Here is a 15,677-nt window from a genome sequence, read left to right on the forward strand (position 1 = left end):
ATATATTCAAATTTGTGTATATGAAATCAACAGTGCTTTGTTTTATTTAGAAAATTAGGGAAAGAAGTTTCTATTTTCTTCCAATCTTCTAACCCCGGAGTGTCTTGTATCCTGCTTCTGAGATTATAAAGCTGGTAAGAGAAAAACTCCACTTAGGCCTCCTCTCCTCCTCTTTCTCCTCCCTCTCCTCTCCTTTCTCCCCCCTTTTCTTCTGTCCCCATTTCTCCGCTTGCTTCCTTCCTTTCTTTGAAACAGGGTCTCATCCTGTAGGCTGACCTACACTGCTCTGTATGGTGTAGACCAGGTGAGAATTGAGGGCAAATTCTCCAGCCTTCGGGCCCAGCTGGGACTGCTTGTGTGGCATTCCACGCCCAGCTAATGCCTGTTTTATACTCTCCTGTCCTGTATGATGATACAGTACACTTCACAGACACTCAGGGAGTTGCTGGTGTGTTTTAGAGAAAAAAATCTAATGATGTGAACATTACAGAAACCAGTGGGAGTTGGCATAAAATAATGAGAGATTCTCACGTACAGCCACTTTATGTTACATCACATCTTCACAAACATTTGAGACAAAAACACGGGCCGTGATTGGAGGCTGTAGTGACAATAGACTCCGCAAAAGGAAATATGTAACTGATGTCACACCAGTCCGACAGGGGTCATTTGTAAGTCAGTCTTGAGGAAAATGTATCCAAAAGCAACATTGTACCAGTCATGGCAATATGAGAGCAGTAGCAAAGAGAAAATCAGGAAGTTACAAAATACTTACTTTTCCAATGGTGATGGATTTCATTCTTAAGACAAAGCGTTCCAATGTAATTGACTGGCCTAGCTAGAACCCACTGTGTAGACCATAGATTTGCCTACCACTGTTTCCCCTATGATGGGATTCCAGGACTGTGGCCAGTGATAAGACTTTTTCAGCTAAGGAGGCAGCTAAGATGTTAAGGTCAAATAAGGAACAGTTAATACCACAACATATATGGAGGCCGGCAAAATGAAAGTAAAACCAACGTGCTCTGTTTTCTGTGCTCGGGTCTTATGTTAACATGGAAAGCTCCAGCATGGCGATGGCTGGCAAGGCCCCTGGGAGGTGACCAGATCATGCAGGCAGGGCACTCACAAATGGAAGTAATGTCCTTATAAAAGATTCCCCCAGAGAGCAAGTTTAACCCTTCCAGATATACATGGAAGATACTACCAGCGAACCAGCAAGGACCCTTCCCCATGACACCAGATCTACCGGACCTCCATCTTGGACTTCTATTTTCAAAGCGGGAGAATGAATGTCTACAGTCTGTGTGGTATCTGTACAGCATCCTGAGTGGCCTGAGACATATGGGAAGCAGAGCTAGTGCTCTGACAGTGAGCCAACCCTGTATGTTAGTTAATTCCTTGGGTTGATCTGGTCCATTTCAAATGGACAGGTGACATTTATGATAACACTGTGTTCATTATCTTAGCAAGAAATTTAGTAGAATTAAGAGAAGCAAGAAGTAATAAATGGGTTTTAATGGAAGAGACCTCTTCTTTAAAAAGTAAAATTTCCCTTTTACTTTTATTTTATGTGCATGAATTTGCCTTTTACTTTATTTTATGTGTATGAATGTTTTGCCTGTATGCATGTGTACCACATGAGTGCAGTACCAGAGAAGGCCAGAAGAGGGCGATGGATGCCCTGTGATTGGCATTGCATAATTCTGTGAGCCACTATGTGCATGTTGGGAATTGAAGAAGGGTCCATTGAACCATCCTTCCAGCTTCGGAAGAACTCTCTGGTTGTAATGTTGATTAAAAATATTATAAACTGCCTTAGGTAAGATGTTTTCTGGTGTGTGTGTGTGTGTGTGTGTGTGTGTGTGTGTGTGTATGTGTGTGCAAGGCCATTTCCAGAGAGAATTAACTGAGGAAGGAAACCCACCCTGAACGTGGGTGATACCATTCTATAAGCTGGGGGCCAAATGAATAAAATGGGGATGAAGGAAAAGGGGTAAGCCAGCATTCATGTTCTTTGCTCCAACCCCCCACCCTAACTGGATTCCTTTACAATGTAGACCAAAATAATTTTTTTTTCTTTATATTGTCAGATTTGGTCAGAGGAACAAGAAGAGTAATTAATGTACATTCAAACCATATTTTTGACTTTACAGGGGCTTAAATGTTTCAAAAACTATTTTTTCCTGCCAGAGATTTTTTCTTAATAAACAATATCTGTAAAATTATCTGCAAATAATTTTCAGTTCCTGGGGAAAATAATGTAGGGACAATTGAAAATGCTATTACATATAATACTATTTTATAAACCTGATACTTACCCCAAGAAATGCTAAAACAACAAGAGAGTGCATTGTTGGGTATAGGATTGTCTTTTAAGATTTATTTTATGTATATGAGCGCCTCTCCTTCGTTACTCTGTCTTCATTACAGCTGTGTTGTGTGCCAAAAGAGGGCATCAGATCCCATTAGAGACGGCTGTGAACCACCGTGAGCTTTCTGGGGACTGAACTCAGGACCTCTGGAAGAGCAGCCCTAGAGATCTTTTCAGTGCTCTTTATTTAAAATTAAAGTTCCATGTTATCATACAAACTGATGAGTTTCCCTGCTGCATCTTTGTGTGTGGATCGTTTGGTCTCATCCCCCCCATATCCTTGCCTCTTTTCAGCACCCCCCCCGCCGTCTTTTCTCATCAGCGCTGTCTCTGCTTTCCTGTTACAAGTATCCCATTGCTGTCCATTCCCCTGTGTCTTTAATATTTTTCTCTCCACTCACGGTCCCCTTTGAGTTTTGTTACGTAAACGTACACATACTGATGCACATGTAGTCATGGGAACATAGACATATAGAATTTCAAGCCTAGATTGGGCACATAAGAAAGGCTGTGCAGTGTTGGTCCCAGCCGGGCTTGTTTTGCTTAGTGCAGTGATTTCTGTCGGCATCATTTTTCCTGCAAACCTAGAGATCATTTTGAAATAGTCGAAATACTAAGGGTTCGGACATTTGATGTGATACAGCTTTCGCATGCCTGGTTTAGAGGTTAAGTGGTTTGACTCAGCACAAACATTGATTCAGCTACTAATAAAAGGAAAAGCAGCGCTGCATAAATTCTACCTGTCCCTTTCTGGTTTGAGAGACAAGGGTCAGCAATGTGACAGGGGCTGTAAGTCACCGGATGTGCTGTTTGTGTGGACGGCGGCAAGCGATAAGCCTGTCCGGGTTTGGTCATGGATGACACTTTGTTTTCTCTGCTCCCATCCCGTTCCATTTGTATGCATCAGCTCGCCAACAGGTAATGAGCTGGCATCCCTGACCAGCAGAACCCATGCTGTGAGAGTGAGTGGGGCTCACACACCCCATGCTGTGAGTTGGGGTGGGGAGCACCCAGACCCCATTTCTGGAAGCATTGCATTCACATGTCTGCATACTGTACTCTTTTATTTCAGTAACATTTAAAAGCCATGGCCTCGGAGAAAATTAAACTCACAAAGACTGTCCACAGCGAGGCTCTGAGCACTCAAGTTGCAGGTACAGTACCAAGTGGCTGCTATGAGTTACCAAGTAAAGAAACAGAAGCTTACCTTTCCCGGTTGTTCTTTGTGCATAAAAATGCCTGGATTTACTTCCTGCTCATCTCCACAATGATTTCTCCAGTGTTGGATTCAGCAGGGCACCCAGACATGAGCAGAGCCAGTCGTTGGTAGAAATCTGTCCTCCATGCTGAACTCTTGGCAGAGCTGCTGGTCTCCACTTGGCACCTAATGAGTGTCCTTACATTTAATCCTGTCACTCTGGGTTATCTCATTTCCCATCTCCCAAGTACAAGAGGCAATGAAGTTAGAAAGCCAGAGTGAATTCGGGAACCAGACTCGCCAGCCTAGTAAGGAATGGCAGCTAGAATACGAAAGAGGCATCACACTTTTTTTTTTCTAGATGTAGCGAGGCAGAAGGGTGTCCATATCTGTTTCCCCTCGAGATGTGGCTCTACTGTATCTAAGCTCCATGTTAGCTCTGAGACACGAAGTATTCTGCTTCAAGTATAATCTGATATGGAGAGATGATCACTCAAAGTGCCATGGTTTTTTTTACTTTGTCTTTGCTTTTAAGGCAGAGTTAATGGGTTTCTGGGTAACCCAGACTACAGCCTGCTGTTCGCCCGCTTCCGTCTCCCAAGTGGTGGGATCGTAGTGCGTGCTACCATACCAGGCAGACATTTTACCGAGAAGATAGCATTCAGATAGCCTCCCTGTTCATCGATATTAGACAAAAGAGAATCACCCCAGTAGTTTGCAGCACACAGAGCCTCTCTCTGTTTTGATTCGTAGTTCTGGGGCAGTTTGACTTTAAACTGGTTTCTACTTGGCTTCCTTTTCCCTCCAGTAGTCCTCAAAGGGGCTTGGGGCACAGTGGATGAGTATAGATTGACACCCCCCCCCCCTTTGGGCTAGACTGAAAGGAAATGAGACGGATAGTGAATTCTTGCTGCTTGATTCCCAGTGGGTGGTATAGCCTTGTCTTGCTTGAACTTTCTACAACAGTCTGGTTTGTATTTAAAAAGAAAGTAGAAAGTGGCTTGTTCAGATGCCACACACACTTCTCTTCTGAGAGGTGACAATCGGAACTAGAGTAAGAGTCGCCTGGGAAGGCATTCTGCATCATGCTAAGACTGGATGTCTCTCCCTCCCTCCCATCCCTGCCTATGGATACATGCAGGGATGCTCACGGTCTGCTGAGGGGACTTTACGGTGTCTGAGAAAGCCACGCCCACTAAAATTTTCTGTGACTTAGAAAATGAAATTTACCATGTCCCTTGAGAGCCTGTTAGCTCGCCCCATTTCCTGCATGTGCAGGATGATTTTTAAGTGTATTTTGTTCTTCTTGATGATGTGAGTCTCCTACACGATTCTAATCTTCTCTCATTAGAAACCACAGGATCTACTTGGCTGTGTGAGCATCTCCATAGCTACATAATCGCATGTTATCCGGAGGCATAAAAGAGTGTGACCTTCCCAGGAGCCTCTCATGTAAATCCCTAAAAACCCAGATTTCATTTGGGGGTTAGAAAACCTAGGTGTGGTGGTACAGTCATAATCACCACTACTCAGGAGGCTGAGGCAGGAGGATCCCTTAAGCCTAGAGGCCAGCCTAGGGAAGAGAGTGAGGACTCCTCTAAAAGTAAATGTAATTTGTTTCTGTGAAGCATGTGCAGTTGTCCCCTTTAGAAACAAGGAACTGTGTAGTGCACAACCCTGGGCTTCAAAAACAAGAGAGGTTAACCAGAGAAGTACCAGACCGGAGGTGATGCAGTTACTCCCTCCCATTAGGATTTCTTCCCACCTGTCCCTTGGAAGGGGAAGAAAGAGCGTGTGGGATGGAAACAGGAAGAAACAAGGGGTGAATATCAGGTCTGCCTCCAGCTGTGTGGTACCTCTGCAGAAGCTGAGGAAGAAAACTATTTGTGAGATCTGTTGTTATCGTAAGTTCTAGACACCATAGGCCACAAATACTGTTTTTCTTAAAAACATGGCCTTGTGCCAGTAAGTGTCCACTAAATGCAAAAAGAAAATCTGTCCGCTCCTCGTGATTTTTTTTTAAGCCAAATGACAGAAAAAGGTTTGCTCACTTGAAGCTGAAGGACAAATGCCAAGGACAGAATGGACCAGAGCAAGTCCTTCACAGCAGCAGGTGGGTTGGTGGTTGGGGCTCAAGGGACCAGAACAGTTGCTCAGGTTGACCTGATGTAGTCCTGTGCTCTCCCGTCATTGGCTGATGCCTTCTGGGCGAGCATTACGGTAGATTCCTTCTCTGTAGCTTCTTTGAAACAGAGTAGCATTTGAGGTACAGCCTCGCAGCCCCCAAACAACAGAATAGCAATTGGTTTCCTCCTGTTTCCTTCCTTGACCTTTTTTCTTTTCTTTTTCTTTTTCTTTTTCTTTTTTTAATTTTTCATTGGTTATTTTGTTTATTTACATTTCAAATGTTATCCCCTTTTCAGGTTTCCCCTCTGGAACCCCCCCATTCCACCCTCTCCCCCTGCCTCCATGAGGGTGCTCCTCTGTTTCCATTCCACCCTCTCCCCCTGCCTCCATGAGGGTGCTCCTCTGTTTCCATTCCACCCTCTCCCCCTGCCTCCATGAGGGTGCTCCTCTGTTTCCATTCCACCCCCCCCCATCTCCATGAGGGTGCTCCTCTGCCCACCCACCCACTACTGCCCCACTGCCCTAGTATTCATTCCCCTACTCCTGACCTTCTGAAAGTGAAAGGCTGTCTTTTCAGACCCCAACCTGAAGTCCCATTTCGCAGACCGTTCCAAACCCCCACATACCACAAGACCCCTTCTTTTGTTCCCATGGATTATTTTGTTCCCATAGATTTTTTTTTTAATTTGCTTTGAACGTGTACAAACAACACACTCACAAATCTCTTTGTTTTTAAACCAATGAGTTAGAGTAAAAAGATGTCTCTTTCATCTTAGAGGTCACCCTAAATCTTTTGGGATATCCTTAATTATGTTTCTGTTGCACGGTCAGTCTCCCTTTTCCTCCCTCCCTCCCTCCTTCCCTTCCTCCTTCTTTCCCTCCTTCCCTTCCTCCCTCCTTCCCTCTCTCCCTCTTTTCCTCCCTCCTTCTCTTCCTCCTTTCCTCCCTCCCTCTCTCCCCCCTTCCCTCCTTCCCTCTCTCCCTCCTTCCCTCCCTCCTGGCTTAGCATCAAATCGAATGCTTATGTAGCTAAGGAGCCCTTGACTTCTGATCCTTCTGAATCCACCTTGGAGGGCTGGGGTTACCAGCATGCACAAGCCACATGTCACTTTTATGGAGATGACCATCAAACCCTGGACTTCATGCAGCTGTGCAGCTCAGCAAGCGCTGCCCACTCGGCCGCACTGCCAGCTCCTGAAACAGGGAGTCTGGTGGAAGAGTGAGCCCCAGAGAGCCACTGTCCATTATATTACGCTGTTGATAAATAGAGTTAATTTATCTCAGTGGCTCTTTAATTAACCCACAACTTATTTTTTTTCCACATAAAAATAATTCAACACAATGACATCTTCATTTATCACCAACCAAGAAGCCAGCATCTGAGACAGTGTAGACGGAATGGAATGAGTACGTCTCATTATTCTCTGTCCCACATCACAAGGTCGAACCTGGTGGGCACACTGGGTGCTTGGCTCAGTCCACACAAGGATATGTTTAGTTCTCCCTGTAGAAAAGTCACCCAGCCACTTTCAGGTACCCCAGCAGCTCACTTCAGTGACATTCCTTAGGAGCCACTTTCCACTGTGGGGGCACTGACCGCTGTCACCAAAATGAAAGGCTGGAAAAGAGTCTTCCATGTCTGCTAACTTCCAGAATTTCTTCCGTAAAGTCGGGGAAAACTAAGGACAAGCGCAACACAGTTTGGGCAGGTTTTGTATTTCAAAACGATTTTACATTCACAAAAATACTGACCAGAAAAGGTAGAGCCCCCCCCCCAGTATAGCACTTGTATGCACAGATGTCTACCTATTACATGTTACTTAAAATAAAAAACCTTAATAAGCCAGGCAGAAGCCACACAGACTATAGGTACCTGCCTGTAACTCAAGCCATTTCAATGCTGAGACGTGAGAATCACTTGAACCTGGGAGTTGGGGGACATCCTAGGCAACAGAATAAAGCCTTGTCTCTTAAAATGAAATGGTACAGGGTGTTTGTTTGTTGTTGTTGTTGTTGTTTTGTGTTTTGTTTTTTAATTAAAGAAAAGAAGGAAGGAAGGGGAAAGGAACAGAGAGAAAAACCTTGTTCAGACATCTCACACGTGTACCATAAAATAAGCCTCTTAAACTATATACTTAAGTGAATTTTTTGTAGTCTACTCAAAGTTGAACAAATGCTGCTGTTTGATTTTTTTTTAATTTTTGCTTTTAAAGAATGAAATTAAAATAACATTGGTTTGAAGAAAAGGCCTACAATGCACCATTCAAATCAAACTCTCTTTGATTTTAATGCATTTTATTTTAGCTCTTAAAAAAAATCAATCCAGGTATTTTTATGTGGACTAATACACGTCTTGCATGTTTTTTTTTTCAATTTCTCATGCGTGCAGATGGCGTTGTCTCTTTAAAGCCGCTTGCAGTGTGCTGAGGTGTGCTATGTGTGGTTCTTGCTGTGGTGTGTGTACACATGAAATTATTTAAATCAAGAAAATAACTTCATGGCTGCAGTGCCATGGCATTGTAATGAGCCATCTCTTCGCAGCAGAACTTCCAAGGGCCCTCAAACCTTGATGCTGGTAGCCGACGTGGCTGTTAGATGCTGTTTACGCCTGTATGCCATGGTGTAGAAACACAGCAAACTTAACCAAGCTGCTGTGACCTTAGATGAAGCTGAGCCCTCAAACCCAGGGCAAACCTGTACTTGATATGACGAAGGAGGGATTTGCACATGAACATACAAGGACACGGAGTAGCAAGTGTGTAGTTGTGGACAGCCAGATCAAGGCGGTCAGTGGCTTAGGCGATGAATAGGGACGTCTTTGCAAAAGAACCAGAGAAGAGAGAGAAAGGGCAGTCTACGGAGATGCCGACAAAACCACTTATTTAACAGTGATAAATAAACACCTTTAAGAACCTGGAAATTCATGTATTATTAGTGTGACTAATGAACCTTCCAAGGGGCTAGGTGGGTAGTATTTACTAAATGTAACATTCCTGTCCTCCTTAATGGATAACACTAAGAACTCAATAAACGTGTAAGCTGTAAAAAAAAAGTGTATACACAGCTGAACACTGGCTTGAAGTCCTGGCTGCTTGGGAGGCTGAGGCAGGGGGATTGCTTAAGCCCATGAGTTGGAGGCCACCATGAGAAAAATAGTTAAATCCTGTCTCAATAAATGATAATTTTAGATGAACCCACATGTATAAGGTTAGTCACTGATGACATATTGGCCTCAGAAAGACACTGAAAAGTTTTGATGGGAAAGCTGGCTACATTGTGAGGTGGACAGACAGGGTGTGTGTGTGTGTGTGTGTGTGTGTGTGTGTGTGTGTGTGTGTGTGTGTGTTGACCAGAACACTAGTCTGTGGTACATTTTATGCATAACAGGAGACATGGCGATGTGAATGCTATTTATAAAAAACATACTTATAGATCAGTCTGTTTTGGGATCTCATCTGGTATTGGTGGCCATTTTACTCTTGATATGTTTCAAAACTGAATTAAGGAATTTTTCCTTTTTTTTTTTAAGCTACGTTTTTTAAAATTAAGTGATATACTTAAGGCTCTCAAAGATGAATGATTACAGTAATTTGAACAAGATGTCAAAATGTTGACAAATAGAAGTCCTAGTAACTTGCTAAATGACTAAGTAAAAATAATTTGTTTACCAGTTTATCCATCTAATAAGCCACTTATATGGGAAAAGATAGTTGTAAACTATATGAAAAAATTGACTAAAGTTAAATATCATGATACAATTTTTTGTTTTATAATTGTAGAAGTAACGAGTCACCATTATAAACCTTTTCTTCCTTCCTTCCTTCCTTTTTGTCTTCTTTTCTTTCCCTTTGAAACAAGATCTTACCTTACCTCAAGATCTTACTTGGGGCTAACCTCATGTAGTCTAACCAGGCTGGCCTCAAATCCTGCCTGAGATTTCTCAGTATTATGATTATGGGTGTGCACGACCATACCTGTTCTTACAAAAACATTTTTAATAAATGTGAGCACACACACATGTTAATAAAAATTATCTTTAAGGCTGAGCCTTAAAGTTTTACTTCTGATATTAACTTGAAATCTCGTCTTCACTGATAATAGCACTCATGTGTCTAATTTCTGAATTAGTTGGGGGACGGGCAATACGAAGAAGTCTCCTGGGTGTCCCTACACAAAATTAACTTTTTAATACTTTATAATTATATATATATTGCAGTGCTGGGGACTGAACCCAGGTCCTTGTGAGTGCTAGGCACGCTCTCTGCCACTAAGCTATATATACAGCCCTTAAGAATTTTTAATTATTATCAAAAAACCCTCTTTACTCTTTTTTAGGGGGTGTGACACCCCACTGCACACAGTGGGGTCACAGGGCAGCTTCTGGAAATTTTAGCTTCTTTCACAAACGTGGGTCTGGGGAATCGAACTCAGGTATCAGGGCTGATGGCAAGTGCTCTTTCCTTTCGGCCACCCCTCAGGACCTCCTGACGGACACTCAGGTCTCCTTTACAACGTGCTTAACAACTGGACACCTTTTGCAGTCTTGAGAACATTTGTTTGTACTAGAATGAGGAAAATATAGTTTGACTGAATCATAGTGTATGTGTGTGTGTGTGTATACACACACACACACATAATACTCAAGATGTACATATATGTCCTCACATATACCAAAAGGAAATACAAGATTAAAGTAATAATGATGATGATGATAAAATTAAATAAAGCCTTACCTTCTGATGGTTCCTTAGAACTTTGTGTTACTTTAGTAAAAATTCCTAACTGAAAGTCTCTAACAGCCATTTACCTCAGTGAAACAGTGGGAAGTTTCACCGATGTAAAGATAAAGTAAGTTAACTGGCAAACTTGATAAATCAGCAGAAAAATGCTGGCACACCGTTCTGTTAACTAGGAATTGAAGTGCGCGATTCCGAGTCTAATTGCTGGATTATGATGCCAAAGGATAAACAAGTTCTGTAGCCAGCCCTAGCCAAGAGCGCAACCACTAATGCCCTTTCTGTAAGGTCGAAATGCAGGGTGGATGAGACCCACCTATGTCAGAGACTGAAACCTACAACTGAACAATCAATCGTAATTCAGACTCAAGGCTTTACCGCTGGGACTGTACTCAGCCCAACTCCAACATTTAATAAAAGAACGCAAATGCTAAAGGCTGAAAAGAGGGAGATGGGGGTGGGGCAGATAGGCCTGCCAATCAAACCCTGAGACTTCACATTACTGAAAGAGGGAGCAGAGGTGTTTGTGGTTGAGCTGGACAGCAAAGGGGTTGCTCCTCCTTTCTCCCTCTTCCGGTCTTAGACTGGCAGCTGTAGTAGAGAGATGCCTCTTTGTTCCAGCATTCCCTCCACCCCAGCCTGGAGAAAGTCTCCCTGTGAGCCTGAAGGAGAATTCCCAACAGGGCACACAGGTGGAGCCTGCAAATAGTCAAGGTGAATTCAGCAGACAGGAGGCAAAGGCTGAGACCAACCAGCTCTGGGTCCCTGCAGGAGATGAGAGGGAAGGACATGACAGGGGCGGGGCAGAGAGTGCTGAGGGGCGGGGCTGAGCCGAGCAGCTGCCAAGGGCGGACTCCATATACACTGGGTCTACCATTTTCACACCCCTCTCCCTCCCTCCGGAAGGTCAGATGGCAGTCTCCCTCGAATAGGCAGAGGCGTTCCTAGATGTCATCCTCACCCACAATTCAGTCTGTTACAATTAGGTGCTTTGGATACATGAATAGATAAAAAGGTGAAACTACCCAGAAGTACTAGGGAAAGGGCATTAGTTAGTACCTTACATGCTGTGTGTTTGGGGCGTGCGCACAAGGCAGGAACGGCTGGTTCTAGGAGCTGCAGTCTCCTAAGCCCGGTTTTGTTGTTTTTCCCAGAGTCCTATGCTTCCTCTTACAGTCAGTGTGGTGATCCTATAACCACCCACAAACCCTCTTTATTTCCACTCCTGGGTGTCTCAAACCTCACTGCTACAGAGAAAACAACCACTATAATTCCTGGCCAGCAGGAGGGCAAGAAAGGAGTAGTCACCAAGAACTCAGGCGCCTTGTATTTGGTGCTTGGGAAGTCACTCACTCAATGAGTGACTTTGTGACTTATCCTTGTTTACGGGAGGAAGAATTTGGGATTGCAAAGGTACTCACTCAACCACCTCCTCTACCCTTGTGACACAGCTTAAGTGTCTTCTTTCCATGATGGATCCTGGGTCATTAAAGTCCCAGCCTTCCTTTCCCCACAGACCAGGATCTGGATTCCCAGGGTGCTCTGCAAATCAACATGCCTGCCGCCTCTCCCCACCTGACCAGCGGTTTCCAATTAGCAAGAGAGGGTTGCAGCTCTCTCTTGTCCTTTATGGAACCCATCTAGCATTAACCTCTGTCTGGGATCGGTGGCCTTCTTCTCTCCTGTACCAAGTGTTCCTTGGCAACGAGAGAACGGTGTCCCGCCCTGGCAGATGCAGCTTTCTGGCTCATCTCTTGAAGTCTTGGTGCAGTCAGAAAGACTTGCATGCGGACACATCCCCAGCCAAGGTGCTCCATGGCCTGGCACTTCATGTGAATAGCAAGTTAGCAAGCTGGACGCTACCTTTACCTACCTTGAGCAGTGTTGGCCTGGCTTCCTTCTTCCTGGTGCAGAAAACGGCTTGTGTGACTCACACAGTGCCAGGCTGACAGACCACTGTGTACTCTCTAACCTGCATGGCCACAGAGCTTTTTTTCCTTAATAGTTCCCAGGTGGCCATCGAAACCCCTAGATCTGGAACCCTTGATGCACCTGAGCTGCTATTGTTTGCTGCCTGGTCTTAACTCCTTGACCCTCTGAACTTTTCCGCATGCTCGTTTATTTTGAAATAGGCCTTTTCTGATATTAAAAATGGCCTATATTAGTCAGATCTTGGATCTGTCCTCTCTGAAAGATGTCTCACTCCAAGCTGATGCCTGTATCAACAAAGAAAGGATCCCAACCACACCACCCTACAAGACAAGGATTCTCTATGTAGCCCTGGCTGTCCTGGAACTAGCTCTATAGACCAGGCTGGCCTCCAACTCAGAGATCCACCAGCCTCAGCCTCCCAGGTGCTGGGATTAAAGGGACACCCCACCACCACTCAGCTCAAAGGAAGGAATACGATGACATGCTTGAAAAGCAAGGTGGCTCCATCATGTCCCGTGCTCTTTGGTCATTCCTCATGAGCTGTCCTTATCAGACGGCAGTGAGGACTGAGACAAAGCAAAAAGCAGGAGAAGCCGGGTTCTCGGAAAGTCTAATTTTCAACTAGATCTGACTTTTATAAGTAAAACATCAGGCTCTATTTGTTGCCCACAGACAGCAAACATCAATTCCCTACCCAGGGTTTGGAGAGATAGGGTCCTGCTAACATGGGCCCTTTAAACCCCATATGCATTTCTGTGAATCCCATGAAAGTGACAAGTCAAAGAAAGTATTAATCGTGTGACAGACAGGGGCTATTGGGTCAGGGTTCAATGGACTCTCAGTCATCCAAAACACGCGCTTACTAAAAACCCATGAAATTCATTTTTTAAAAATTGTGTGTGTGTGTGTGTGTATATACAGATTCATGTTGGGCTGGGAATTTAAAAGTCCACTCACTATTATATTAAACTGGGGTTCTAAGAAGTGCTTACTGGCAGGAAGCAGACATGGATGTCTCCTCAGAGGCTCTCCCAGAGTCACATAGATACAGAGGAGGATGTTTGCAGGTGAACATCAGACTGAACACGGGGACCCCAATGAAAGAGCCAGAGAAAGGACTGAAGGAGCTGAAAGGTTTGCACCTTCGTGGGAAAAACGACATCTTTACCAGCCAAGGCACTGAGGTGGAGAGTGATTGGGAGAGGGAGCACCTTCATGGAAGCAAGTTGAGGGGAAGGAAGGAGGGGAGTGTGGAAAAATGTAAATTTGAAATGTAGATACAAAGAATATCCAATAAAATTGAAGGAAAAAGAAACCAGGCTTCACTTTTATCTACTTGTCTGGATCCTTAGGTTTGTCTGCTGTTTCTGCTGGCAGAAATCTTGAGCCTGTAGTTCTGATGCAGACTGGGTAGTTCTCCTGGCCCTATAAATTTAGAGCTTATTTGTGAAGAGATAAGCATGCAAAGATATGATATGAAAAGGGTGCATGTATGTTTGCCTCACAGTTTCTCTACATTCCATAGAAACTTAATATCATCCTTAAGAAAGCTTTAGGGCTGACTAAAATTTCTTCTTTGATTTTTTTAAAATTTGGGGAATGTCATCGGACTCTTCTGTATCATTGTTTTCAAAGGAGTGGGATCCCTTAAGTCAGCGAGAGTACAACTCAAACTTATCTTTTAGTTAATGATCCTGGCCACAGAGAGTTTGGAACCTCGCTTATCCCCCTCCCCAAAATTAAACCTATAATATAAAAGGCAGAGAAATTTCTGCCTCTAACAGCTCGGGGGCAGGTGGCTCAGGAGCAATGTAATGGCTCACCTTCATGGGACAGAAGACTGTGTGGGTCCAAGTGGCTGCTACCATGACCATGTGTGAGGCAGGCAGATGGAGAGAAGGGATGAATAGCAACACCCACCTTCCCTCTGAGCACATCTTCTGGATTTGTCTAGTAGTCCGAGAGCTAGAACCCCACGGTGAACTTTGTAAGGCACAGTAGGTGCTTGGTCACAGGGCAAGTACTTTTCTAGTTAGAACCGAAACCTGACTTTAAAGGCAAATGACCACGTCACAGTCCGTCTTGGGAATCTTCAGTTGCCTGCGATGCTGTGTTAGGTGGGTTTCCGGAGGAGGGGGGACAAGGCATATAATTGCAATGAGCAAGGGGAGAGGGACACAGCCAGCTGATGAGTACTGTCCGCCCAGGGCACAGAGAGAAGGTGTCGTATTTTCTCCTCTAAGTTGAGGGAAACTCCTGAAGTTGATTTTTTTTTTTTTTTTTTTTTTTTTTTTTTTTGGTCAGCGACACTATTAGAGATGTTTTTCTCCCTCCCCAACACCCCTGGAGATTCATTCTGCTATAACTAAGCAATACTTTAATTTAGGGAGCTTTTCATGGTGTTGTGGGAGAGAAATTTTTGTGATGGAAGTACCGCTGTCTGGGGGTAAGAATAGATTGAAAAAAATTGAATGGTGTAGTAGTATTTTTAGGAGAAAGAAAACAGGTAAACCTGAAGATGATTAAAACCAACCAACCAACCAACCAACAAACAAATGGACAGACAGACAGAAAGCACTACACACCACCCCTCTAGGAAAGAAGAGGTAAGAGTTATAAATTTAGAGCTTGTTTGTGACTAGATACAAAGGTACTCTATGCTAACGGTGCATGCATGTGTGGTTGGAATCAGGCAGCTTCCTCCCTGTGTAACTTCCTGTCTTAGTCCATTTCGATGTCTATAAGAAGACATCGTAGACTAGAGTCTTGATTCTTTCTCCAGGTTCTGGAGGCTGAGAAGTTAAGAATAAGGATGCTAATGTAGACCGTGTCTGAAAAGAACCCCTTCCTCACAGAGACGCCCCTCCATTGTAACCTCGCATGCTGAAACAGATGAGGGAAACTCTGGCCCTTCTTGTAACGTTCCTAATTTCATTCATGGGGGTTCCCTCTACATAATCGCCTACACAAAGCTCCATCTTTTAATATCGTTATATGGACATGGACTTGGGTTGAGGTTTTAATCTGTGAATTTGGGAGGCACATAAATAAACATCAAGTCTGCTGCGCTAACATATATAATTGAATTAGCGATTATCTTAGTGTGTTTGGGGTAGAGGTGTCTTACTTTCTCTTTCTGCATGCCCTATCTTTTCAAAAGAACTGTGAGCTCTTGAGAAACAAATCTACATCAGACTCCTCTGTATTCATCTCTGGCATAGCATCTTCCGTATACAAAGAGCACAGTAGGTATCTGTTGCTTCCCTAAGCCCACGGATGGGTGTCCAGCTGGCCGTTGAAATCATTACCC

At 44.0% G+C, this 15,677-nt stretch overlaps 1 protein-coding gene across 2 annotated transcripts in view; it reads left to right on the plus strand.

The window, feature by feature from the left end:
- Positions 1 to 3,461: 3,461 nt before the first annotated feature.
- The window catches only part of CRACD (capping protein inhibiting regulator of actin dynamics), a gene marked incomplete at both ends in the record, with an annotated part of 95,594 nt that continues 83,378 nt past the window's right edge, over positions 3,462 to 15,677 (plus strand). For both annotated transcript variants that reach the window (XM_080924933.1, XM_080924934.1), the window contains one exon: positions 3,462 to 3,528. In XM_080924933.1, coding sequence (XP_080781059.1) covers positions 3,462 to 3,528 — 67 coding nt within the window. The remainder of the gene's footprint in view (positions 3,529 to 15,677) is intronic.

Source organism: Micromys minutus (genome assembly GCF_963924665.1).
Source record: "Micromys minutus genome assembly, chromosome: 1".
NCBI classification, from domain to species: domain Eukaryota; kingdom Metazoa; phylum Chordata; class Mammalia; order Rodentia; family Muridae; genus Micromys; species Micromys minutus.